The sequence below is a fragment of the Myotis lucifugus genome, unplaced genomic scaffold, assembly GCF_000147115.1.
Source record: "Myotis lucifugus unplaced genomic scaffold, Myoluc2.0 scaffold_454, whole genome shotgun sequence".
Lineage (NCBI taxonomy): Eukaryota > Metazoa > Chordata > Mammalia > Chiroptera > Vespertilionidae > Myotis > Myotis lucifugus.
The window spans coordinates 17,894-45,392 of NW_005871502.1; the positions used below are offsets into that span (position 1 = coordinate 17,894).

Here is a 27,499-nt window from a genome sequence, read left to right on the forward strand (position 1 = left end):
CTGAGCCAAACCAGCTAGGGCTCAACTTTTTCATAACCTTGAAATGAAGTAAGGGTGGAGGGAGGGGGTGGATCCCAGAATTACATCTGAATTGCCCTTCAGGGTCAGTGATCCCAGACATGCACTTCCTTTTTCAGACATGACCTTGGGCTCTGGAACTTTGTAAATTACTCACCACAGCTCCACCACAGGTAGGTCAGGGGATGCTCAGGTGGAGTTTAGGCCTCCATAAATGGCCCAGACATAGCAACAACTTACAGATTTATGTCTTTGTTTCTGCTCTTCAGTTCAGTGCATGGCTGCTAGATATGGCAAAGGAAGAGGCAGGGCTCTAGAACATTCTAAGCCTGGTTGGTCTTTCTGGTTGGAATTTTTTTAAACTATATTTTTATTGATTTCAGAGAGGAAGGGAGAGGGAAAGAGAGATAGAAACATCAATGATGAGAGAGCATCATTGATTAGCTGCCTCCTGGACATCCCCCACTGGGGATTGAGCCCACAACAGGGGCATGTGCCCCTGACTGGAATCGAACCTGGGACCCTCAGTCTGCAGGTCCACGCTCTATCCACTGAGCCACACCAGCGAGGGCTCTGGTTGGAATTTTTTAATCTACCACCCTGACAAGAGACCACTACCTTACTCTCCCATGGCATGATTGGTTGTCTGATTCTCACGCTGTATGACGAAATGCCACCAAATGTGCATAACAGCAAGTGTTATTAACGTGAAAAAAACACACTATAGACCACGTAGGGATCAGAAGTCAATTTATCTTCCGGGATGGGATGCAAAGAGAACATGGCCTTCCATCCTTTGTACATCCAAAAACATGTCTATTCAAGGAAAGAGAAAACGGTGATTAGCATTTACTGAACGCCGAGTTCTAGTCGCTCTCAGACACAGTCACACTGAATTCCAGCCACAAGGCAGGTACTGATCCTAAAAATTCACGATCGGGAGGGCGCAGTCGGATATTCTGGGACTGGCTCGTGGGGACGCAGCGCAGCGAGCAGGAGCAGGGACCGCACTCCGCATTGGCGTCCTCCACCTCGCCCCGCCCCACCCCCGCGCCTGGCGGAAAACACTGGCGTCCGCGGGGGTCGGTGACCCGGAGCGTCCTGGCGCCCCCGGACGCTCTTGGGGACCGCCTGATTCTCGGGATGGTCCACGCTGCCTCCATCCGGTGCGCGCCGGCGGGAGCGAGGCCCACGCGCCTCCCTGCTCCGGGGCGGGGCGGCGCCTGTCTGGCCAAGGGCATCACAGGGGCGGCAACGTGCGGGAACTGGGTTCGCAGCATCACCGGTCAGGCGTGGCCTCCCGACGCGGCCGGTTACAGATGCTCTCCAAGTGCGGATGGGGGCGCGGCCCGCTGCATAAACCGGGGCTCGCGGGAGGAACCAGGAACGACCGCGATCGCGGCCTCAGAACCCCACAGACGACCCCACTGTCACCAGGCGGCAAGGCCAGGCCAGGCGAGGCGGAAACCCCCGCCCAGCCCCGCCGCCAGTCTCCTCCGGGAGTGATCGGCTGCCTGTGGGGGCGAGGCTCCGGCGCGCGACGGGCCAATGAGCGCCTGCGTCGGGCTTTTCCCGCTGGGCCAGCCCGGAGGGCGGGAGTGCATCACCGGGGGCGGAGCTTCGAGGTGGCTCGCGCGCGCGCGCGCCGCGGGTCACGTGGGCCGCGCGCCCGCTATAAAGTGCGGCAGGCGGCGGGTGCCAGCCGAGTGATGGCCGCCGGCTAGCCTGGCTACTTTCTCCTCCTCCGTTTCTGAGGCGCTGCGCTGCTTCTCGGAGGTTCCCGCCCCGCCCGTCGTGTGCTCGCCGCCTGGACCTCCCCGTCTGCGTCCGCCCTCGTCTCCGTGGTGAGTGGGGCGCCGCGGGGAAGGGCGCTTTCTCTCCGGGCAGGCGGGATTCCTGCCTCGTGCGCCCGTCTTCCCCCCGCCCCCGCCCGCGGCCTTTTTGGCGGCCCCGGCGCGCGGGAGCGGCCTGTCTCGGTGTCCACGGAGGGCGGGTGGGCGGGCGGGCGCGGGGAGAGGCCCGCCACGTGCTGGCCGCGCGCCCAGCCCGGGGCTGTGGGCGTGCGCCATCGTGGTCCTCTGTCTCCCGCAGGATGAGCCCTTGTCCCCGCGCGTCCTCGCCATGGCCTTCCGCGCCGCGCCGCTAGCCCCCCGGAGCCCGAGGCGTCCCGCACCGCAGATGCCCGCGCGCAGCGTATAGCAGCGGCCGGCCCGGTGTCTGCCGCAGTTTACAGTATTTAATTTTATATAATATATATTATTTATTAGAGCGTCTGTGATACCTCATACTCATTCTGTTTACACGCCTGAAAGCCGCGCAGCAGTAGTTCTTGTTAGTTGAAGGCCGCTGCTCCGGGGATGGCGTCCACCGCGGCCACGCTGGTGGCCAGCGCCGCGGCCACGCTGATGGCCAGCACCGCGGCCACGGCCACGGACCCCGGCGGCCCGCTGGAGAAGTACCTGTGGATGCTGGTCCTGGGCTTCGTCATCGCCTTCGTGCTGGCCTTCTCCGTGGGCGCCAATGACGTGGCGAATTCGTTCGGCACGGCGGTGGGCTCGGGGGTGGTGACCCTGAAGCAGGCCTGCATCCTCGCCAGCATCTTCGAGACCGTGGGCTCGGTCCTCCTGGGGGCCAAGGTGAGCGAGACCATCCGGAAGGGCCTGATCGACGTGACCATGTACAACACCACCCAGCACCTGCTGATGGCCGGCTCGGTCAGCGCCATGTTCGGTGAGTTCCCTGCGGTGTGCCCCTCACATGACTGCCTGCAGCCTGCGCCGCATCCATGGTGGGGTTTTGTCATTGACGGAGTCAAACTTGACTGTGTTGCAGGTTCTGCCGTGTGGCAGCTAGCGGCTTCGTTTTTGAGGCTTCCCATTTCTGGAACCCATTGTATCGTGGGCGCCACCATCGGTTTCTCCCTGGTGGCACAAGGGCAGGAAGGTGTCAAGTGGTCCGAACTGGTAAAAATTGGTATGTTTCATTCAGAATGGCTTCTCAGTTCTTGTCCTGTCCCGTGGCATCACCTGTGGGGGAGTGTTGTGTAGAAGGGGCAGAGGGACGGACTCAAATTGTGGAAACAGAATCCTAAAATGTAAAGTGCGTTTTGGTTCCTGACTTTTGTCAGTTGTTGATATTTGTTCTTCGTGTGTTCTATTCCAGTGATGTCTTGGTTTGTTTCTCCGCTGCTTTCTGGGATCATGTCCGGAATTTTATTCTTCCTTGTTCGGACATTCATCCTCCGTAAGGTAATTTTTCTCTCCCCCCCCTTTTATGACCTTTAGGGGGTCTGGTATTCAAACCAGTAGCATTCTTGCAGTGTAATTGGTGTGTAGGTACATGGCCTTGGGAAGTTGAAAAATTCTTTGTTCTGTACACCTTTTGTATGTTGCTAAGTTCTCTGCAAGAAGCAAGCTTTCACTAAGAGGGTGTTCAGGGGGGGAAATTGAACGAGCGCTTTGGTGTGTTAAGGACTAGGAGAGACGGAGTGGAAAATTAGGGAAACGTATTTAAGGTGGTTTTGTCCAGCTATATGGTTTACTACTTTAAACCACCATCACGTCGACTGTTTTGAATTGTAGGCTTGGGGTTCAACAATTCACAATGTCCCCTATGGCTTTTTCTTAGTGCCACGTAAATGGAGTAGTTTGGGTCTACATAGTTAATTCAGTAGAGCTGATTATGCTTATAACCTGTTTATAAGCTTCTAGGTGGAGACTCTACTTCTCACTGTGACTTAGACTCTAATTCCTTAGAACTGTTTTGTTTTTCTGGGCCAGAAAAAAAAAAAATCCAGAGAGCCATTTCATTTCCTGTCCACTTGAAAATGCCTTTTCAGGGACCCGATAGCATTTCTTTCATCAAGAAGTCTGATGCTGGCTCCAAGGTGGACAACAAGGGGTGTTGTCATTGGACTGAGTTTCAGTGAGAATAAATGCATTTTTCTAAGAAAACAAAGTTGTCCTTTTTCTGAGGTAAATGGCTCTTAACTGTCCATTGTAAGTTCTAAAAAATGCTTCTAAGCTGTAGAAATCTGAGTGAAGGGAGATAAGTAGCTTTATCCCCAGGGGAAAGAATATGTTCAGACCCACTTGTTTGGTCTAGTTGTAGGCTTCTCTAGGGAAGGAATGGTACCTCTTCTCTATAGAAACTGACTGGCATTAGTAGGAAGAATAAAGCAGTTCAGTGCTTTGAAAACTTGAAGCATTTGTAGCCTGGGATAATTTGAGAGTAAACAATTCATCGATATTAACTCTCAGAGTTTGGTATTGTTTATACTGCAAGCTGGTATGACTACATCTACCTTCCCACTTCCCATAGCTGTCCCGTAGGACAATGTGATGCTTAAATCGGAGGCTTGCTAGTAGTCAGACCAGATGTTTTAGTAGTATTATTATTAAGTCACACAGCTTTGTGCACCTCAGTGAACCAGGAGAATTGGTAGAAAATCCCTTATTAGGGAATCCTGCTTATATAAAGGTTTACACTGGGTCTCTGTTGATTGATTATTGGGAAGCAGATGCATCTGATACTGGAGGGGTTATATGGGTCTCAGGACAAAACAAACTTGTCTTCTTTATGGGGAATGGTAGTGCTCTGAGGTACAAAGAGAGATTTTTGAGATGCCAGACCTCTTGTTTGGGGAATGCATGCTAGGTACTTTTATCCCCAGTTATTGAGAGCTTCAGTTAGATATATTAACTTCATTTAAAAAAAAGTGTTTTTATTGATTTTAGAGAGAGGAAGGGAGAGGGAGAAACATTGATCTGCTGCCTCCCGCACGCCCCCTACTGGGGATTAAACCCATAACCTGGGCATGTTCCCTGACTGAGAATTGAACCCGTGACCTTTGGACCTCGATGCTCAACCAACTGAGCCACACTGGCCATGGTTATATTAATTAAGTTGTGTGCCAGGCCAGCACAGCCAAGGGTTCGGTGAGCCTGACGGGGGCAGCGAAGGATTAAAGAAAAGACAAAGAGAATAAGCTGGGTCTAGGTGGATCTCCTGCACCTGGCTAAGGCCACAGAGAGAGACCCAGACAGCAAGCTGAGCCTTTATTTTATAGTCAGAGTTAAATAAAGTAGTGGTCACCATAGTTACAGTGTTCTTGTGAGTTTCACTTGTTTTGGCAGCACTTGCTGCACCTCCCACAGCCCATTAGCTACCCAGATAGGATCTAGGGAGCTCATAAGGTCAAGCTTAATTATGCTAAAGAGGGCTGTGCCCTCTAAGCTGGGACTTGTCTGTGGCTTTGCCAACAAGTCAGTCTGAGGCTTAACCCTACAGCCGCTCCCTACAAAGTTATATGGGTATGAGGGTGGACATGATCAAGAATAATTGAAATAGTGTTTAAACCAAAATTGACTTTGAGGGTCTTCCTCACGTTCCTCCTTCCCCCGCCCCTCCCCCCGGGGGCATGCACTTCTGCACATATTCTGTGTCCATTCTATCAATAACGCGAGTTTTCAGGCAATGAGTGTGACTATTTCTGGCTAGTTAGGTTTTAACTCTCAAGAAATCATCCTTAGATGAGTAACTTTTGGGGGTCCTGGCTCTTAAAATTTTCTAATTTAAGTTTTTGTTTTGGAAGTTGACATTGAAATTACTTTTTAAAAAGTTTCCATTCTCTGAATGTCTGTTCCATGGGCATTGAGTAGTCTACTAGGAAAAAGCAGAATGGAGATGAGGTAATTCTGTTAAGGCTATAGCCCTAGCCGGTTTGGCTCAGTGGCTAGAGCGTTGACCTGTGGGCCAAAGGGTCCCGGGTTCGATTCCTGTCAGGAGCTTGTACCTTGGTTGCAGGCTTCTCCCTGGCCTGTGCCCTGGTCAGGGCTCATTTGGAAGGTAACCAATCGACGTGTTTCTCTCATATCAATGTTTCTGTCTTTCCCTCTCTCTCCCACTCTCCATAAAAAGCAATGGAAAAATATCCTCGGGTGAAGATTAACAACAACAAAAAAGGACTGGGCAATAAACAGGAATAAGGGAAAGGGAGGTTTTCCTGTTGAGTATTTAAATTCTAGTTAAAACGGGTCTTCAGCATTTTCTTTCCCTTCTATTAGGAATCACATTGGACATCTTTTCAAACTCGGAGAAACCTTTTTCTTAGACAAAAGCTTACTGGAACATTCACTATGTAAAACACGAACTGTTCTGGTTGAAGATGGGGAGTTATGGAGACCCCTTTCCCATCCCACATAAATGAATAAGATGTTATTTCCAGATAAAGTTTTAAGGGATGTTCGATGGGTCATTTGGTAATAAGTATTTCATGAAATTGTTAGCCCTGGTTACTTCTTAGCCAGTGGGAAGAGGAGTGACTGAAGTCTGGAGAGAAAGGGAGCGGTAGATTGCTCAGGTTTTTCCTTTTAGACCCTTAGGAACTTTTTTATTTTTTTAAACCATGAGCCTGTTATTTCATAATAAACTGGTAGTAGTGTCATTCATTCCCTATCCCAGGTAATTTATTACTGATTACTTTGGAATATGTAATTGAGCTATACAGAAAAGTAAATATAGCCCTACAGAAAAGTAAATACAGCCCTACCTGGTTTGGCCTGCGGACTGAAGGGTACCCGATTTGATTCCAATCAAGGGCACGTGCCTGGGTTGTGGGCTTGATCCCCATAGGGGGCATGAGGGAGGCAGCTGATAGGTAATTCTCATTATTGATGTTTGTCTCTTCCTCTCCCTTCCTCTCTGAAATCAATAAAAGTACATTAAAAAAAAAAGAAAAATAAATACATGGCTACTTCTTTTTGACCAACCAAGTACAGTTTGATTTGATATCAAAATACCAAGTATTATTTGAAAATCTGTTAAAGAGAAGTCCCTACCTAAGTCTAGAACCCTAATGGGTTTTGATTGGGGGTGGGGTGGGTCTTAAGTTCCTTGAAGAGTTTTCTTCAAACCATTTTTTTAAAAAAAAATATATTTTATTGATTTTTTACAGAGAGGAAGGGAGAGGGATAGAGAGTTAGAAACATCGATGAGAGAGAAACATCAATTCAGCTGCCTCCTGCACACTCCCTACTGGGGATGTGCCCGCAACCACAGTACATGCCCTTGACCGGAATTGAACCTGGGACCCTTGGGTCCGCAGGCTGAACCGGTTAGGGCCCATGGATAGTTCTTAAAAGAAAAATGTATATACCCCTCAAGTTCATAACCTATTGACTGCCCTTGGGGTGTGACCCACATTGTTGAGTTGCTCGGGGAAGCTTAACAGTCCCTAGGTTCTCTATGTTACTCATGGTTTTTATTTTGGCCATTTACCTGTAGATAGGGGAGCTAAAACTCACAGTGCTTTTCAGTAAGGGCCCATCTCTACTGACTTGGAGTGGCACCTATTTTCTCTTGTTTCGTTGATCTTAAGCTAGTGCCTCCCTCTTCCCACTGGTTATTCTGGAAGCTTTAGGATAACTTTGGGGTCTTTATCTCTTTCTCTTCCTCCCCAAGATTTCCCATTGGATTGTGATCAAGATAGCAGTAAACCTATAGGTCAACATCTTTACAGGTTAGCCTTCCCATGTATTCAGATCCATGCTCTCATTCCTAAGTGTTCAACTTCCGTCTTTTCCTGTAAAATTAATACACGTTTGTTGTAAGTGGAACTCTTCTTGTCTCCAGTCACACTGGCCTTTTTGCTGTTCTTAAACATTTCAAGTTTTGTCTCAGGGCCTTTGCACTAGCTGACATCACTGTCTAGAATATTCTGCCCCAGCCCCCCACTCCCCACCCCCATCCCACCAGATAGCCAGGTAGCCGGCTCCTTCTCTACCCCTAAGTGTGTACATGGTTGTTGACTTAAATATTCGTGTCTTTGCTCCACTGATTCTTCCTTCCACCCCACCCCCCCGAATTAAAATGTACTCCTCCTTCCATCATTTCTCCTTACCCTTCTTTATTTTTCCTCATAGCATTTGTCAGTACTTTACAGTGTTCTGTGTTAGAATGTAAATTTCAGTTCTGTGAGGGCAGGGACATTGTCTCATTCACTTCTGTATTTCAGTGCCAAGAACAGTGCTTGGCACAGTCGGTTGAATGAGGGGTAATCTGGTGCACAGTTGGTTTTTATCTTAGCACTTGGGTAAATCATTAATAATGGTGTATTTATCAGCTGTCTAGATTAAGGTGGTTGTTATAGGTACATTCTACTACATAGTGTATTTGCAAGAAATCTTTACAGGTAAGAAATGTTGTAACATATCAAGGCCTGTTTCTTGACATCTCTTAACAAATGTCTAGTACGCCTTCAGGTGTGTGTTCAGATTTACATCTGGAATCCTGAGTGTTAACTGATTTTTGGGGACATTACTGGTATAGGTACTCTTGTTAAAAACTGATAAAACAAAAACTCAAAACAAAAAACACATAAACTTAACTTCAGGAAGCTGTAAATTGGCCTTGATGAACAGAGTTCCAGGAGCAGATGTAGGAAAAAGCCCAACTGGGCTCAGGAACTACTGTGGAGAAACAGCTATTGGCATCGGAATTCCTGAACCTGTCCTTTTACAAGGTTGTATAGACATGGGCTAATTGTCACAGCTTTTAGGTATTGATCTTCACGTTATTTTACAGGCAGATCCAGTTCCTAATGGTTTGCGAGCTTTGCCAGTTTTCTATGCTTGCACGGTTGGGATAAACCTGTTTTCCATCATGTATACTGGAGCACCTTGTAAGTACATATCAAAATGTTTAGATGTGAATTTAAAGTTGTTTACAAAACTTGCATTAAATGCCCAATTTACCCCTTTTTGCTTTACAGGGCTGAAATCTCCTAGAAGGTGGCTGGCCTGCACCCATTTCAGAAGGCTGCAGGCTAGTGTATGCTGAGTTAACCTAGATAGTTTTTCAACCAAAGAGACCTGCTCAGATTCTAAATCACTACAGACCTTTACTCTTTAGTCTTCACAGGACCCAAGATAATATAGTCTTCTCTCTCCCTTTCTCCTATCTATGCCTAAATACTGGCATTGGTACTGGCCTCAACTGCTGGCTGCTGAAGAGTTCTTAGTTCTATCTGGTCTTCAATAATCAGCCATTTAGCACTGGTTTGCTTGATATTTTCATTTTCTCTCCCAAATGGAGCCACTTTTATTTCTAAGTACTAAATTTACTCCCCTAAACCTGCTTGGATGAGAAGAGTTGGGATGTTTAACACCTGGCCTAAGTGCATGTGGAAGAAGAATTCATGCAGCTAAGAGGAAAAGTAATTTGTGAGAACGTAAAAATTGAAATATTCATGTTGGGGCTAAGGCAATTTATGGATTAAATTATGATGCATGTTTAATTTAGCAACTGAAAAAGATTGACAACTTGTAACTTGTCAGCAGGGCTATACCTACCTTGATCAGCTTGGTTGTGCTGTCTAGGTTTATTTGGCATGAGCGTCTTTGACCATTAATTCAGTGCTCCTGTCCTTTGACTGGAAGAAATACATGTATGTTGTTGCCTGGGACACATGTGCATATAGTGGGGGAGAGGGGAAAGGGAACTGGAAAGTATCTGGAGGCTACATGACCTATGAGAATATTGATCTTCTTTAGAGCTTACTAGATACCTTGCCAAATGCTGCAGGCAAAGGAAAGCTTGGATGCAGCATTTCCATTGGTTTAAATTTGGTTCTTCATGCTAACCTAAGAAGTCTCCAAGAGGCTTTAAGCACTGGTGTTTATGTAGCAGCAGCAGAGCTCATAGTTCAGTGAAATTAGAAACTTAACATTTTCAGTCGTTTTGAAAAGGGAAATTGGATATTTTTGTTCTGCCTTTTGTGGATCATTTACAAGAAAAACCAGTCTCATTTCCCTTTTTAAACTTGGAATGTGGGCAAATTTAAATTGTGATGGATATTTATTGCATTTCATGTATATTATAGTTTGTGTGGCTTTACATGAAGCTTGATAGCAGGAATTGAAATGAAAAGATTTGTAGTCATTATAAAACTTGCATTTTGAAGGGTTCTCAATTTACATATGACTTTAAAATAGTAATCATTTTTGAGGGGCCAGTAGAATTGTCATTTTATAAATAATTTAATTCATAATAAGCAAAAGAAAGCAGAACAACCATAAGTAACTAAGCTCTTGGATAAACTAAAAATCAAAACATCTTTTCGGCTTAAATAGATTCTATGGTGTTTTGCTTCTGTCATAAATAATATACTAGAGGCTTGGAGCCTATTCACATTTCAGTGGTAAGCAGATGGTGACTGATATTAATGATCCCTGAGCCTTACGAAAAAGTAGACAAGTTTCTAAGATACAGCTTATGAGTGCAACTACCACTAAATTATTTTTGTTCTGTGAAAGACTCCTTTGAACTGTTCTTATCTGTTGATAAGTAATATCCTTGTTTTCTGTATCTTAGTCTAAGAGATAATAATCTTGTTTTAAAGGATTTTGCTGGAGGATAGTACAATGGCTGTGATAATTCCACAGAGAATTCTATCAGTATAACAGATGTGACTATGGCACCTTCCTGTGTAATGTGCACAGCCACCATCTGGAGACGGGAGTGGGGTGGTTCCATTTATTTCCATAACGAGTAGATTCTCAGTGTAGTAATCCCCATTGTCTAAGGCAAAGAAAGGGAAAAGGCTAGTTTGTGAAGGCACTTGGGTCTAGTAGGTATTTAAAGTGGGCCAGACTGGTGTGGGTGTCAGGTGACAACTAGATTTTCCTCCTGAGTCTGTATAGCCACGAGCACAGTTGATCTGTGGACCTAACGCTGGCAGCTGCTGAAGGGCGATGGGCTGGCTTGGGGAACCTGAGTCCCCCCAGGAGGGTTTACACACTGTGGCAAGGGCTTTAGCCCTGGGGTTTTCAAGATGCACCATTTTATCTCCTAGTGCTGGGCTTTGACAAACTTCCTCTGTGGGGCACCATCCTCATCTCGGTGGGATGTGCAGTTCTCTGTGCCCTTATCGTCTGGTTCTTTGTATGTCCCAGGATGAAGAGGAAAATTGAACGTAAGTATCACATTGTAGCAGAAAATTTAACTTGAAATGTGCTATTTCTTTTTGTTTGGCCACCTATAAAATTCCAGTATTTGGATATATTGACAATGTCAGAAATTTTAAATGAATATTTGAGGCTATGGGTTTATCAACCAAAGTATATTCTTACTGACTTAAAATTATCTGAGACTGGTCAGAGGGAATGTTGGACCTATGCTGTGGACACAAGCTGGGCATTTATTAGTGAACTGTACCTTAATCAGTTTCCAGTAAGAGCAGATAGACAGTGTAGACTACATTAAGTGAGAATACTTAAGGGTACCTTAATGAAAAAAAATGCTTTCATAAAAGAAACATTGACCCTAATTCTGTGTGGAACTTCGTATTTAGACATTGAAAGCTATGGCTATCGTATATATCCGGCTTTACAGTTCTCAGAATTGTAGCACAAATCCTAGAGGTGAACACCTCCAAGTGTCCTTTAGCTTCATTTAGGCCATTGCTGCACACAGTTGTGCTGTAGTTAAACACTAAGTAAATTCTGGTTAGTCTTAAATCTTGTATTCCTTTCCTTACTGGTGGAGTTCTCTTAATACAATCTTTCTCTGCCCTTTTCACTTGCAAATGCTCAGTGGGTGATGTGGTTTGCTGTTTGGAAGGGAGGCAGCACCGGCTGCAGTGGCCTTGGGAGCAGTGCTGTGTCATGCAGCTGCACTGAGCGCCTGCGCACAGTGGGAACGAGGCTCAGTACTTACTGACCTCGTTTCCCCTCAGTCTGGGAGGAGGAGATACAAGTCTCCCTAATGTTTTATGTTCTGCTCTAGCTTGACTCTGATGCCTGAATGAGCATGTAAACTCTGGGCATTGGCTTGATAGGCAGAACATATCCCTACCTAGTTGTGGAATTTAGTCAAAGGCACATCTCTTTTATAGAAGTGGAAATTAGAGTTGTCATCTTCCATTGCCTGCACTGAGCTGTGTTGCTTCGCTTGCATTCATGGAGGGGCTTTTGGGGGAATTCCTTTTTTAAAAACATGAACTAGATGCAGTCCAAATTTCAATCTGTTGCCAGTCTTGGCTTGAGTTCCTTTTACTACAGAACAGGTTGTCAGGGAACTAAGCATGGCCTACGTGTAAAGGAAAGGACACAACAGAACCCACAGTCTTTGCTGTTTGGTCCTTTATTGAAAAACTTTACAGCCCCTGATACTCAGTGTCCTGCATTGTTGGTTTCCTCCCAGGAAAAACGAGACGTGGCAAATACAACAGACAGGAAGATGGTTCTGAATTTGTACTGAAGTTTACATGTTGAGATGGACTTTTTTGAAATGGGGCAAGGGGAGATGTGGAACAACTGGGTTTGGTCAAAACCAAACAAAAATTTCTTCTTTTCTAGGAGAAATAAAGTCTAGTCCTTCGGTAAGCCCCTTAATGGAAAAAAAGAATAGCTTGAAAGAAGACCACGAAGAAGCAAAGTTGTCTCTGGGTGACATTGAAATCCGGAGTCCCGTTTCTGAGGCGGGGCCTGTCACCGTGCCCCTGCGGGCTGTGGTGGAGGAGAGGACCGTCTCCTTCAAGCTGGGAGACTTGGAGGAAGCGCCGGAGCGAGAGCGGCTTCCCAGCGTGGACCTGAAAGAGGAAACCAGCCTGGACGGCCCCATGAACGGTGAGTGGAATTTCTCCAGCGGGGGAACAGTTTCACTTTTCTGCTGGTGCAGAGGCTCACTGGTGCCTCGTGATGTTCTTTATGTTGATGTTTCCTTTTGGTCTTGGCCAGGTGCAGTGCAGCTGCCTAACGGGAACCTAGTTCAGTTCAACCAGGCCGTCAGTAACCAGATCAACTCCAGTGGCCACTACCAGTATCACACGGTGCACAAAGACTCCGGCTTGTACAAAGAGCTGCTGCACAAGCTGCATCTTGCCAAGGTGGGCGACTGCATGGGAGACTCCGGTGACAAACCCTTGAGGCGCAACAATAGCTACACTTCCTATACCATGGCAATCTGTGGCATGCCTCTGGATTCGTTCCGTGCCAAAGAAGGGGAGCAGAAAGGTGAGGAGATGGAGAAGCTGACGTGGCCGAACGCAGACAGCAAGAAGCGAATTCGAATGGACAGTTACACCAGCTACTGCAATGCAGTGTCTGACATTCACTCGGCCTCTGAGATGGACATGAGCATCAAGGCAGAGATGGGCCTGGGTGACCGAAAAGGAAGTAGTAGCTCTCTAGAAGAGTGGAACGACCAGGATAAACCAGAAGTCTCTCTCCTCTTCCAGTTCCTGCAGATCCTCACAGCCTGCTTTGGCTCATTTGCCCATGGTGGCAATGATGTCAGGTTGGTGACTTTGAATCTTAGCGCTCATTCTGTTTTTAAACTCTTTACTTTTTTATAAGGCTATGCTTGTGGCTGTGGTGGTTATGCCATCTGTGAGACTGAATATCTAGGTAAGATGAGGTAATAGCAGTTAATTGACTTAATAAAACAAGCAGCAAAATTTTCTTTGGAGAGCTTTCTGTGGGTGGTAAACGGATATTGTTCAGAGAAGCCTTTTTGTCTATGGAGATGGGACTCAGTTCTTTGATAATAAATTTTGGAAGAAAACAACATCTAAGATGGAAAACAACATCTTTGCCTTGTGGGATGAGTTTGCAGGCTGTTGGCATTAGTTCTGTGGTTCATAAACTGGGAGCCCAGAGTTGCTTTAGGCTCCCTGTGAGAAGACAGCCCCCACATGCATGGTGCCGCTCTCCTCCTCTTGTGTATGTGGGTTCCATTCATTTTCTGTGAAACAGACCTATTTGCTAAGTGAGCTTCAGGCTTCATTCAAGACAACTATTAAGTTACTCAGTTTTCAGTTCTGTCTGAAAAGTTAATCTTTGCCCTCACTTTTCTTTCAGCAACGCCATTGGCCCTCTGGTTGCCCTGTATCTGGTTTATGAAACGGGAGATGTATCTTCAAAAGTAGCAACCCCAATATGGCTTCTGCTGTACGGTGGTGTTGGCATCTGCATTGGTCTGTGGGTGTGGGGAAGGAGAGTCATTCAGACCATGGGCAAAGATCTGACGCCGATCACACCCTCCAGGTAAGCTGGGAAGGGGGTCTTGTTCCTGGGGTACACACAGCTGTGGTGCTGCCACATGAATCTCTCTTTAGTTAAAGAGACCCAGTTTGTCTATGTTCTTGATGATCTCACTGTTGCTGTGAACTTTTTAGGTTTAACTCCAGTGGTCTCACAATAATAACTTTTTCTGAGGAAGATAGGTCTGCTAAGTGTGAATTGCTGTATATACTCAGCCTTTGTTTTTTTATGATGGTCTGTTGCTCTTTTTTTTATTTTTTAATCTTATTGATTTCAGAGAGGGAGGGAGAGGGGGAGAGAGAGAGAAACATCAGTGATGAGAGAATCACTGATCGGCTGCCTCCTGCACACCCCACACTGGAGATCGAGCCTACAATCCAGGCATGCGCCCTGACCAGGAATTGAACCGTGACTTCCTGGTTCATTGGTCAATGCTCAACCACTGAGCCACGCCAGCTGGTTGCCTTTGTTTTATTTGGGACCCAAGGAGGATGTCTAACAAAAGTCTTCAAAATAAAAGTGAATGTTGTTCATGGGCTTCCACAAAACCTTACAACCTCATGCGTTAGAGAAGAGGGAGAAGAGAATTCCCATGGCCTGATTGAAAGGAGATTTTAAGAATTCTAGCCAATTAAAGAGGTCCATGAGTGGGGCACAGCAAGTTGGCATTAATTTTGAGGTAGTGGTAGCTTATAAAAAAAACACCAAGTTTCATTCTTAACAAGTCATCTTTTTTTTTTTGTCCACAGTGGCTTCAGTATTGAACTGGCATCTGCCCTTACTGTGGTAATTGCATCCAACATTGGCCTTCCCATCAGTACAACGCATTGTAAAGTAAGTGTTATGTCACGTGCTGTGTCATTGAATGGTTCTGGTAATATGTAGGCTTTTAAAAAATACATATTTTTTATTGATTTCAGAGTGGAAGAGAGAGGGAGAGAGATAAAGAAACATCAATGATGAAGGAGAATCATTGATTGGCTGCCTTCTGCATGCCCTACACTGGGTATTGATCCCGCAACCCGGGCATGTGCCCTGACCGGGAATCGACTAGTGACTTCCTGGTTCATAGGTTGACATTCAACCACCGAGCCACACCGGGTGGGCTAGGCTTTTTTTTTCTTTTTATATATACTTTGGTTTAGAAACTTTTATGCAGTGGATCTTGAGGAGTTGTAAGTTTAGGACATGTGTCAAGAATATAAAGCCTTATCATAATATACCCCAGTTGACAAATTGAATGGTTGGGTTTTTATATTGCCTTCATCCTCCCACAGGTAATCTCCTTAATGTGTTATCAGTAAACCAGCTTTCCTGGGCTTGGTCTAGTTCAGCAGTTACCTACTTGAGGTCATGCGCCTCTTCACCAGAGCACCATTGGAATGAGTAACCAGTTCTCTTGCCTGTTTCTCTCCTAGGTGGGCTCTGTTGTGTCCGTTGGCTGGCTCCGATCCAAAAAGGCTGTTGACTGGCGACTTTTTCGCAACATTTTCATGGCCTGGTTTGTCACGGTCCCCATTTCTGGTGTAATCAGCGCTGCTATCATGGCGTTCTTCATATATGTCATCCTGCCCTGACTGGTTTGGCTCAATGGATAGAGCGTTGGCCTGTGGACTGAAGGGTCCCAGGTTCGATTCCGGTCAAGGGCACCAAAAATAAAAAAATAAAAGAAATATGTCATCCTCTGAGCAGAAGCTATTTGGGATGAGAATTGTGCCAGTGTTTGGACCATCACAGCATTCCCGCTCCTCTGAATGATTACAGTGATACAGGAGACCCAGGACAATCTACAGTTTGGGAGCTGTGGGAGGAAGTATTACTTGTGCTACATTTGCTTTTGTGCTAAATATGACTCGTCTCAAAATTAGCTATTTAAATAGCCAGGTTTCCACTGGTTCCTATTGGCTGTGACTTCCTGTACATATTTATCTACTTTTTGTACCCAGCTTCAATTCCATTATTTTTTAATGTTGTGTCTGAAGATAACTTGTGATTTCTTTTTTTTTCTTAAACACCATCCAGAGCCATTTGACATATAGTGTGCTCTGGTTGGTGGTGTCACCAGCTTCTGCCTGAACACGCACAGGGATGTAACAACAAAAACATATCTGAAGCTTCCCTTGTAGCTCTTAGTCAAATAGTCATTTGCACTCTGCCCTCCTGTTGGCAGTGGCAGGTGGTTCTGTTGGCATTTGTGGCATTTGTGGCATTTGTGGCGAGGTTCTTGGGCACAGTAAGAATGTAAATTAGTAACTTCCTGCAAGCAGTTGACTGACTGACTTATTGCTATGAAGAAGTAGGAAGAAAAGCCTCTGGCAGTTGTGGTTTCTTTAAGATTTCTGGCCATGTGGGATGGATGAATGGAGTGTGAACTTTGGGCAAGTTAGATGGGACAGCCTTCCATGTTCATCTGTCTACCTCTTAACTGAATAAAAAAGCCTACAGTTTTTAGATAATTGGTTGTCATGGTTTTTGTTCATATGTGAAGCATCGGGGCTCCTGATTAGTTGTCCTTATCCATTAACAAGTGACACCAATACCCAACTTCAGTTTTCTCCACTCCTCCCTGTTAGGGTTCCTGTGATCTCACGACGCATGACATCCTCCATGGGAACTATTGGGAGTGTGGCATATTTCCCTTTAAAAACATTAAGTTTTTTTCAACTACAGTTAACATTCAATATTGTATTAATTTTAGGTGGATGCATTTTTCCTCATACTAGCATAACCTAGGCGTTTCACATTGGCACACACAGATCTCTTCACTGTTTTTAACATCCACAAAGTTCCCTGTTTGAGCAGAGTATTTTGTGTTGTTGTTAATTCTCACTCGGTATTTTTCCATTGATTTTTAGAGAGAGGGAAAGACAGAAACATTGATGTGAGAGAAACACATTGATTGGTTGCCTCCTACACACCCTGACCAGGGTCCGGGCCGGGGAGGAGCCTGCAACCAAGGTACATGCCCTTGACCAGAATCGAACCTGGGACTCTTTGGTCTGCAGGCCAATGCTCTATCCCAGGGGTGGGCAAACTTTTTGACTCGAGGGCCACAATGGGTTCTTAAACTGGACCGGAGGGCCGGAACAAAAGCATGGATGGAGTGTTTGTGTGAACTAATATAAATTCAAAGTAAACGTCATTACATAAAAGGGTACGGTCTTTTTTTTCTTTTAGTTTTATTCATTTCAAACGGGCCGGATCCGGCCCGCGGGCCGTAGTTTGCCCACGGCTGCTCTATCTGCTGAGCCAAAACAGCTAGGACTGAATGGACTATTTTATAATTGTTTTCCAGCTTTGCTATTACAAAGAATGCTCAGATGTGTGTGTGTGTGTGTGTGTGTGTGTCAGGCTCAGCTTCATTTACAAATCTTCAGTGTTGCTTTCTTTAGTCCTGACCATGATCTCTTCTTTCCTTGGTCAGAATAGTAAATGGAAAGTGTAGCTTTGCAAACTAGGTTGATGGTTTCTGCCCCGAGAGCAAGTTTTAGGAAGATGCTTTTTGGCAACCAGACTGTCCCTGAGGGATTAGACTTGTGCCTGAGGGATTAGACCACTGGTTGGGTACACGCTCCACAGAATCGCTCAGTAAATGTTCATCAGGCTCCGCACTAAGCTCTTTATGCACATTTAGCCCTTGAGACTTGCGGTAGGTCTCACCCTTATTTTACAGCTGATGAAAGGGGCCTGGAAAACATCTGTGTTTCACAATACGTGCTAGCAGAGAGACAGTCTTTGGGGCTGGCTGGAGGGCCTTGTGCGGCTTTATTTGAGGAAGGTGGCCGGGGCTATACTAACAGGAACCTGGTGCTATGCCCTGAACTGAGGTCCTGGAGGAGGCCCTCTGAGTTTTAATACTGGCTTCCTCTCCTGGAGCCATATAACCTCAGAGCCGGACCGTCTGCTCTGGGGTGAAATGGAGAATAGTAAGCCTCCAACATTTCCCCTGTGGCTCAGGAAAGGAGGGGGCGGGTAGGGGATGAGTTGTTTTTAAATCAAAGTTGTGTGCATATTAAGGAGTCAGGTGGTTCAATAAGGCTTGTAACAACAATGGATCTGCCATCCCTGCTCTTTCCTTTCCTAAGGCACCGCTTTCAACCCTGGTTCCTCTGTGTCTCAGTGGTGGTAAGCCTTCCCTTCTGCATGCACAGACCCTAACCTCACACCATCACTGTATTACTGGGTCTTAATTTTGGTAAGATCAGTATTCTGAGCATTTGAAAGGTAGTGCTGAGCTGCTGAGTCATACAGTGACTCCACTGTGATCACTTCCTGACATTTTGTTGTCCTGTTCTTGTCACTAATTGATCTCAAAACTCCCAGTTGTCTGATTTTGTCTTGGGACCATCAAAAGCGACAGGCATGGTCTCTCTCCATCGTGGAAGGAAGCCTTACTCAGCTTCTCATCTCATCTGGACAAGTTGTATATCTGTCCTAAAATCTTCCTCATCCTTCTGGGCATTTCTTTTACCTCCTTTGTTAAATTTCCCATTTCCCGTAGCCCATTTTTCATTTTTTTTTTCTTTTGGCTTATTCCCTTGCTTTTGTGGAGAATGCCCTCTAGCAGCTTCCTGAGAAAGAGCTGGGGAGGAGTTTGTTGAGACCTTGTGTGTCTGCACGTGTGTTTATTCTGTCTTTACATTTAATTGGTAATTTGAGTATAGAGTTTAGGTTCGAAATAATCCCCCTTCAGAGAATTGACGGCACTGCATTGGTGGAAGTCTGAACCCTTTCTGATTACTTGGTGCGTGTGCCCCGCCTTCCTTGCCGGAAGCTTGTTGGGGTATTTACTGCTTAGTGTGGCTAACTTGACAGTGCAGGGATGGTTTATTTGTCAGTGGACTGAGCACTCACTCCTGCGAAGCCCAGAAATTCACATCCTTCAGTTCTAGGAACTTCCTGAATTACTGTGATATCCTCTACACCTTTTTCTTTTTTCTCCTAAGCTATTGAACGAGTCCTCTAATTTCTCATTTTTTTGCTCAATACATTCTTACTTCTCTGACCTTGTCCTTTATGTTCTATTTCATGGATGCGATCAGTACCTTTTTCTTAAATATTAAGGATAATTTTAATTTGTTAACATAGTTCCCATTTTTGGCTCTGGCTTTTGCTCTGGTCTGTGTCCTGCCAAGGCTTTCCTTGGCTGCCGGGTGCTCTTTGATCTCATATTTAAGAGCAGAATGAAGTGCTGGTGGGAAGCTCAGTGCACAGGCGGTGCTGGTGGGACTGTGGCGCCTTTGTCACAGGCAGTGCTTTTCCACTAGTTGTGATTTTGTGGCAATATGTCAAATTATTGGCAATATTGAGACTTCTGGTTGTCACAGTTGGGGGATGTTACTGGCCTGAGAAATCTTGCTATGGACACCCTACAGTGTACAGGGGCCCCACACAAAGACTTAACCCAGACTAAAATGTCGAAAGTGTTGAGGTGGAGAAACCCTGGGTGAGGTGATCCCAGAGAAGAGCCAGGTCTTGGTGTGACTCAAATCTGTGGGGCTGGCTGGGAAGAGGTCACTGTTCAACTGCAAAAGTAGGTTTACAGCTGTGAGTATGCGAAACAGTTTATTCTTACATTATTACTTATTATTGTATTATTTTCCATACAAGCAACTGTAAACCTACTTTTGCCCCGCCCTGTGTTTCTCTGTTTCCAGCACCGGTAGTTCCTGCTTTGTGGCTTCTACATGCACGGATTCTATACCACCGTTTGGGTAAATAACCCAGTCTCCCAGCAACGTGGTTCAAATTTCAGTTGCTGTGGCACATGTACTAACTCGAATGCTAGCTCTCCAGGCCAGAAAGCACACCTAGAGCCGAGGCGCATCGGCACCAGTGACCTGCCCAGGTCCCCCCCTCACCAGTGGGTGGCTGCTTGCTGCGCATCTGTTACTCTGCTCACTCAAGATGACAGAGCTCTTGGCGTCGTCTCCTGTTCTCCCAGCGGTGGAGAGGGCTGCAGAGATAGTGCTTTTAGTGCCCCTGATGGGTTAGCTCCTCATTCTCTTAGGGACTTGGACAAAAGTATCAAAACGTGCTTTTTTACCATCAAACACAGCTCTCATCAATTCGGCCAGTGGAAAAAGAGGTTATTTCCACTTCTCATGGACTTCTGGACAGGCTGTTGCTGCTACGACTGGAGATTTTACAATGTCTTTAGCTGAGGTTTGGAAGAAATTGAAAGCATCGTAGCAAAAAGTGACAGAAATGCACAGTGTGGCAGAATTCAAACTGAACATAAACTGGCTTGTATTTGACCGTGGAAAGGCTGGTGCTGCTGCTGTGAGGAAGTTGGTGAAGGTGACCTTGTCAACATGAGGGAGGAAAGGGTGCAGATGTCTCAGAGGAAGTGACTGATGGGACTTCACACGCAGGGCCTTCTCAGAGGTGGTTCACGGCAGTGAGAAAAGGTCTGATGGGGGAAGCCCATCCCAAAACACTTCTACCCCAATATTTCTAATGATTTAAATCAGTGGACTAAGTAAATAGTAGCTTAACTATTTTTTTATTTCCATATACATTTATAACTGTCATTTAATGTTTTGAGAAAAAAATTTTAAAGCTCATGGGACAACCATCTTACCTGTTGGTTATTAGACCACCTTGCATGGTCACATTTGTGGACCCACAGCTACTGTGCAGAGCGAGGGCGGCCTTTGTGTTACTTGCCCTCAGCTCTGCCCACTGTTTCCCAACCCATGGGCCCTCCATGGTGCCCTTTATAAAATAAACGTCCAGTCTGATGCCACGCGGAAGACCATGCCTGACCGCAGCGTGGGGCACAGGCGTGGTGATTTCAAATATACATGAAAATAGAAGAGTATAATGAACCGCGGTACCAGGTGCCCTCCATCCAGCTCCAACAACAGTCAGCATTCTGCTCTCGCATCTGCTTCTCCCTCTCACAAACGTTTTTTACCGGAGTATTTTAAACCAAATGTCTTCTGACCTGTATATTACTTGAGGCTATGTCTAAAGGTGATGTTTTTAAATGTCACCACAGGTGCCCCGACTGCTTCCTAGACTCTGAGTGACAGCCTTTCAGGGGCCACCTTAGCCTCGGCCGTCTCAGGTCGGTCCCTTGTCCCCATGTGCTATCCCGCTGCCACAGTTCAGTGGTTTTGTCTCCTAGCCCGATGACTGTGATACCGTTGTAATGAACTAGTTACTAATAATAGAAAAGAAACAAAGGGAAGACTAGACATAGACATGGTCCCTGCAAACCACGGGGAGGGAAACACACGGAATGTAGGGGCATCCCCAGGAAAGTTGAGATGACAAAGGCAATACGACTTGCTTGTCAGTCACACCTGGGAACAGAGGTCATTGGCCAGAGTGGGTGTGAGATATATAATTTCCTAAACAAATTCACTCTCTTGGTTCCTCTTGGCATGCTTGGCTCATGGCTCATGGCTCATGGCTCATGCTCGGCTACCTGGCATTCTCCCGTGTGGCCCATGACCACGCGGACCCCACACACAATGGACTAATGGACTGCAGCTAGCCTTTGCTGTCCTGGACCCAGCGCAACATGGAATGGAAACTGAACACTGACTTTGCTTCTAGCTTTACTGAAACCCAGATTATACTTCTATAACTGGAAATAAAGCTTTCTACCATACCTCATCCTCCCGTGCAAGTCTCAGAAAATTCCTTTTCTCGGGATATCCACCTCCAGCAGCATCCAGTGGGGAAGGGGGCCCCCACTTGGTCTGGTAACAGCTGTGTTTTTACAATAGTCTCTTACCACCATTTCGGTGGTGTTTCAGGGGGAGTTTAAGGCCAATGTTTCAACCTGTTTTTACCTAGGAATTCTTGACTAGTTGATATTTTAGTCATTTATTTTTTTAATCACCTGAGGATATTTTTTCTATTGATTTTTTAGAGACAGTGGAAGAGAGAGGGAGAGACAGAAACACTGATGTGAGAGACACATCAATTGGTTGCCTCCCGCATGCCCCCAAGCAGGGCTGGGAGCCTGCAACTGAGGTATGTGCCCTTGACCGGAATCAAACCTGGGACCCTTCAGTCCTCATGAGTAAACCAGCTAGGGCTTAGTCATTTTTTTAAAGTGAAAAATTTAATGTTTAAATTGAAAATTTTTTGAACAATTAAGCATATAAGGTAGAGAATGAGAGAACCTTGCATGCTTTTCCGTTTCCCTGTCCCATTACCCAAAGGTAACTGTCAGTAGCTTGCATGTCTTCTAAGGCATTTTGCCTGTACATGTGTGCACATACGTGTGCATGTGGGCACAAACACACCACACAGAATCATTCTGAGAGATGAAGCTGCTGCTTCCTTGGTAACGCCCTTTTAGTGTCTAAAAGTTCAGTGGTGTCAGAATAAGCAGGTCAGTGTTGAGTCACCTGGTTAAGCCCCTGCAGTGGCTTATATAATCCTGCACTTGTGTACTTGCAAGTTGCCATCACCTTTGCAAGCTGGGCTAAGCTTTGGGCTAAGCTGGGGCTTTCAACAGTTCATTTCCTTATTGGCAAGGAAATAAAGGATTTGTTCTCACCCTACCTTACTCTTGACTTCCGGCAACTTAAAGCTGCTTAGAGTCCGCAGGTGACATGCTCACTAAAAGCTGGGCTGTGGTGTTTCCTATAAAATCCACTGGCCTGGGGACACCCGGTCTATTAACCCCTCTCTACTGCGTTTGTGCAGTACATATGACTCATATCTTTTTAAAAAAATGTGTTTTTTATTGATTTTAGAGAGAGAGGAAGGGAGAGGGAGAGAGAGATAGAAACATTAAAGATGAGAGACTCATTGATGGGCTGCCTCCTGCATGCCCTCTACTGGGGATCGAGCCCCAAACCCAGGCATGTGCCCTGACCAGGAATTGAACTGTGACCTCCTGGTTCATGGGTCAATGTTCAACCACTGAGCCACACCAGCCGGGCCGATTTGCAAATACCTTTGCCAATGATTTTCTCTGGTCTCACACCTGATCTTGCTCATCGCTCTAAATTTCAGTAAGGCTACCACACTCCTATCCCGAGGTGTGAGAGTCATTTCTCTTTAGCCCTGTTCCTTTGCCTCTACTTGAGAGACCTAAATCCTAATTCTTTAACGATCCTCTTTTCAGCTGGGACCCTGAGATGCCTGGAAAGCTTGGAAGGGTCAGCCAGCTGGAGATCTTGGAGGTGCTCCTCCCAAACTGTTACCTTTGTGGCAGATGGAGACGTCAGACTCTTAATCGCTGTTTCAAATAACTACGAAAATGAAACACTAGAGCTGCTGATTGGTCCTTTGCCTTTCTAGCCTTTCGTTCTATTTGGACAGGATGCGGGTTTCCTCGCCTCATCTGAACAGGCTGGGGTGCAGGGCAGAGTGCTGCTGCTGCCGAGGAGCCAGACGGTGGTGTTCTGGGGACGGCTGCATTTCCAGCGCAGCCTCCCCTCCCAGGGTAGCACTGCTGAAGACCGACCCAGATAGAGGCGCCTACCTCCCATTCATTCTATTTCTAGAAGCAAGCAAATGCTCTCTAATTGCAGGCTTGGACGAACGCCTCAGCAGTGTTTCTCACTGTGCTAATTGGTAAAATATAATTTTCAACTCACTGTGTCCTGCTTTGCAAAATAATAGTTGGCAGCTGAGTTGCCAGTTTGGTTCCTAAAGTGAAACTGCTTTTTAGTTTAGCATTAGGGATAATGGGCCTTTGGAAATCCCCGGGGAGACCTGTGCTGTGTACAAGGACCATTAGAGTTCACATTTACGCCTATGAGAACCAGGCGCCTATTGATTTGATGTCTTTTCCTGGGCTCTTTTATTAAATTAAATTTCAATGGTGAGTTTTGGGGGGCCGGCTTCTGGGAACTTTAGTCAATACTGCCCATTAGTCGGGTCCTATGATGGGCCTGTGTGTTCCTTATTGAATTGGAAGGGAGGTCATTTTCTTTGGGCTGAGACGTTTCTTTGGGCAGGCTCCCCGTCAGCCTCAAGGTGGTTGGCCTCACCAGCTTTCTGGAAATGCTGTCAGCTTGTGAGTGTGAAGTTGGTGTGACACTTGGCTTTTCTTGGAGTGGCTGTCGTGTCCACGGAGAATCGCTATCTGGCACAGAGAAAGGCTTTAAATTAAAAGTTTAATCTCTCTAAGCTTCAGTTTCCTTGTCCAAAGATTGGTGATAATAATTGTACTGATGTTACCAGATTTTCATGAGGATTCAGTAAAATAATGCATGTAAAGTGTGCAGTGCCCGATACTTCATAAATAGTGTTTATTAACTAATCTAATCATGCAAGTAAATGTAGGTAACTTTTCTTGATATGGTTCAACTTGACACTGATTCCTTGACACTGATACCTTCTTTGACTGGGGTATGACAGGTAATTTTCCTTAATGATACCTTCATTTCTTAAATCTGAAATGAAGAACTTAATTGAATGGATTGCCTTTGAAGGCAAGTCTATAAGACACTATAAATTAGGATTAGGTTAAACCTAATGGCAGAAAATACCAAGAACAGAGAAGACAGTTTATTTCTCCTGCAAGTGTAAGAAGCCCGGTGCTGTTACAGTGGTGCCCTGGTCTCCAGGGTAGGGAGGCAGGCTCCACCTTCACCACGTGGTGACCGCCTCGAGACCCCAGGCCCTAAGCTGCCAGCTGTGGTCGTTGGTAATGTAACTGAGAAATCTGCTCACTCAGAGTCCTGATGCCTCGTGAGGTAAAGTACACATCAGAGGAGGGATATGAGCCCCACTCTTGGTACCAACCTCTGCCTCAGAATCCAGTCAGAAGATGGGACTCATAGGTGTTTAACAAAATTTAGTTAAAGAGTTGTTAACTAGGTGGAAAGTGTTAAATGGCCCAAAGCAAACGCGAAGGTGTCATGGAGGTAGCATAGTTGGAGGCTGGGGAAACAGACAAGACGTTGGAGCTATTAAAACTTCAGGAGCTTGGCCCTGGCCGGCTTGGCCCAGTGGCTAGAGCGTTGTTGGTCCTCAGAGTGAAGGGTCCCAGGTTCAATTCTGGTCAAGGACATGTATGTTGTTTGCAGGCTCAATCTCAGGCCCTGGTTGGGGCATGTGCATGAGGCAACCAATCGATGTGTCTCTCTCACATCAATGTTTCTCTCTCTGTCTCTCCCCCGCCCTTCCACTCTCTCTAAAAACCAATGGAAAAATATTCTCGGCTGAGGATTAACAATAACAACAACAACAACAACAACAACAACTTTAGGAGCTTGGAGAGGAGCCCTGTGAGGCTGATAGATCTCTGGGGAAGCAGCACCGGGTGGCTGGTGCTGGCGTATCAGCTTGGAAGGGTCTCTGGGCCTGGGGCCCACACCGTACGAGGGCATGGTGGCGGCTGGTGACTTTGAGAAGCTGACTGTGAGGGCTGCCAATGTGTAAACAGGATCAACTGCTGCAGAGGAAGGAACTGCTGCATCAGAGTGAAGCAATGTGAGGTGACTGCATAGGGACAGGAAGTGGACAAGCAGGAAGTTGGTCTCCGCAGGTTCCTCTCAGCTCCCCTGTTGTAAACCACAGCAAGGGAGCAGCTGCTGACCAAGGTGCTCCGAGGGTCCTGGCCCAGCGTCACCCCAAAATGCAGAGGCTTAACAACCGGCACAGGGGTGTCTGCCAGATCTCTCCACTTTAAAAGAATCTTTGGCATTAAAAAAAAAGTGCCTCATCTCGGGGTGAAACTCTCAGATTGTGTGACTACCCAATAGTCTTTTGTTCAGTGGTCTTGGTGTCCACGGATGAATCTGGTAGCTGTAAAATGGTGATTTTCTCTTTTTCTCGATCCTGATCCTTGTCCTTTATTAGTTGGCATTCCTTAGTGAAGGAGAGCTTTCCCTCCCATCCCCCGTTCCCTGCCCTGAGAAATGTGGTTTTTGGTTGGGTGGCCACATGCCCAGATGGAGTTGTCCACTGGGAACAGGGGGAGAAGATACTGGTGAGGCGCTGGCCCTTCATCCCAGTTCCAAACAAGCCATCCTATCCCTGCAGTTGCATCCCTGATTGCTTGAGCTGTACAAGCTCCAGAAGGGATGAGAAGGAATTCGTGTTTTGTACAGGAAAACATGAGGGAACACAACCGGACTTCACTGGTGGCGTCTGTCTCCGTGAGGACCACATAGGCCTGGGGTCCTCAGCCTCGGCTGGGCATCGGCCTCGCCTGCAGAGCTGGGGCGTGGGCAGAGCATTGTGGTATCACTGGTCTGGGAGAGACCCGGGCATCAGGAGTTTAGGAAGCTCTCCTGAGGATTCCAGCAGGCATGCAGGCTTGAGAACCCTAAACCAGGAGGCAGCCTGGCCACCCTGGGTGAATGTGTGCTCTTCCTTACGCTCCATCAGGTGGGATGAAGGAACCAATGAGATTTCCTGGCATGTCTTTCTGTCAAATCAGCATTTTCAAAACTCTACCCACTGTTAGTGTTTGACCACCTGGTACATTTGATTTCTCCCTTTCAAAAAAGAGTTGACTGTTCTCATAATGCTGGTCCAGATTCAGGCACCCAGGTTTAGAGTGCATCTCATGACTTCAATCACAAACTCACCTGAGCTTCTGTAAAATGGAAGCATGCTTTTCCTCCTTAAGATGGAGTGAAGGAGAGAATCCAAAGGTGAATAAATATTCAGGGGTGGGCTGTGGGAGTGGAAGTGGCAGCAGTTGCTACTCTATGCCAAGCCTCTGGCACCCCCACTCGCCCCCAGCACTGGGCTACACACTTAGCATAACGTGGGCCTTCATAAAAATTTGATGTGAACTGTTTCAGGCATAGAAAAGGTTATCTATATATAGAAAAGGCTAAGTGACCGACTGTCCATCTGTCCGACCGTCTGAGCAGCCGGTACAAATGACACGCACTGGCAATTTAGAAATAAACGTTGACTCACACATGTGCGACACATATAAAGCTCTCACTGGCACTAATCACACACAACGCCAGAATGTATCTGAAGACCAACTATTGGTACAACATACCTCTGAAGCTGAAAGAAAGCATCGTCATCAACAGAATATGTCTGAAGACCAACTATTTAATTTCCTTTCAATGTGCAAGAATCCGTGCACCGGGCCACTAGTATAGGAATAAAATAATGAGCATTCATGTACCCACCACGTAGTGTAAGATTTCAGGGCCTGGATTTGCTCTCCCCTGGTTCCATTTAGGAGGAATGGAACTACTGACTGAATTTAGTGCTCATTATTTTTTAATTTTATGATACATGTATGTGTCCCTAAGTGGTACATACCATTGGTTTGCAGGTTCTCGGGCTCTATGTAAATGACCTCACACTGTATGCATTCTCACACAAATTACTATTTGTTGTTTAGCATTGTAGCTGTGTGATTCCTCCACGTTTGTATGTGGCTCATTCATGACCACACACACGTTTATCTGATTTTTGGTCAACACTTAGGTGGTTTCAAATTTTTGAAAATTAAAAACAGTGCTACCATTTGCCTTCTCATATGG

General features: G+C 46.1%; 1 protein-coding gene and 1 long non-coding RNA gene across 2 annotated transcripts; both read left to right on the forward strand.

The window, feature by feature from the left end:
• Positions 1–1,714: 1,714 nt before the first annotated feature.
• SLC20A1 (solute carrier family 20 member 1) lies at positions 1,715–16,516 on the forward strand. Its single transcript, XM_006103004.3, has 11 exons — positions 1,715–1,862; positions 2,110–2,748; positions 2,851–2,991; positions 3,181–3,266; positions 8,602–8,698; positions 10,871–10,990; positions 12,375–12,644; positions 12,756–13,314; positions 13,878–14,063; positions 14,810–14,894; positions 15,479–16,516. Exons 2-11 carry the CDS (start codon positions 2,376–2,378, stop codon positions 15,635–15,637), a joined length of 2,076 nt encoding a protein of 691 aa, XP_006103066.1. The 5' UTR covers positions 1,715–1,862; positions 2,110–2,375; the 3' UTR covers positions 15,638–16,516.
• A 750-nt stretch (positions 16,517–17,266) lies between these two features.
• On the forward strand, positions 17,267–21,686 carry LOC111823306. Its single transcript, XR_002826328.1, has 2 exons — positions 17,267–19,607; positions 19,718–21,686. It is a non-coding gene; the product is annotated as an uncharacterized LOC111823306 (long non-coding RNA).
• The last annotated feature ends 5,813 nt before the right edge of the window (positions 21,687–27,499 follow it).

Excerpts from the sequence above, each read along its gene's own strand:
- SLC20A1 (XM_006103004.3), top strand. The coding sequence starts at position 2,376 with ATGGCGTCCACCGCGGCCACGCTGGTGGCCAGCGCCGCGGCCACGCTG. Across the intron at positions 10,991-12,374 it reads GATGAAGAGGAAAATTGAAC|GAGAAATAAAGTCTAGTCCT; the intron begins GTAAGTATCACA and ends CTTCTTTTCTAG. Across the intron at positions 14,895-15,478 it reads TCAGTACAACGCATTGTAAA|GTGGGCTCTGTTGTGTCCGT; the intron begins GTAAGTGTTATG and ends TTTCTCTCCTAG.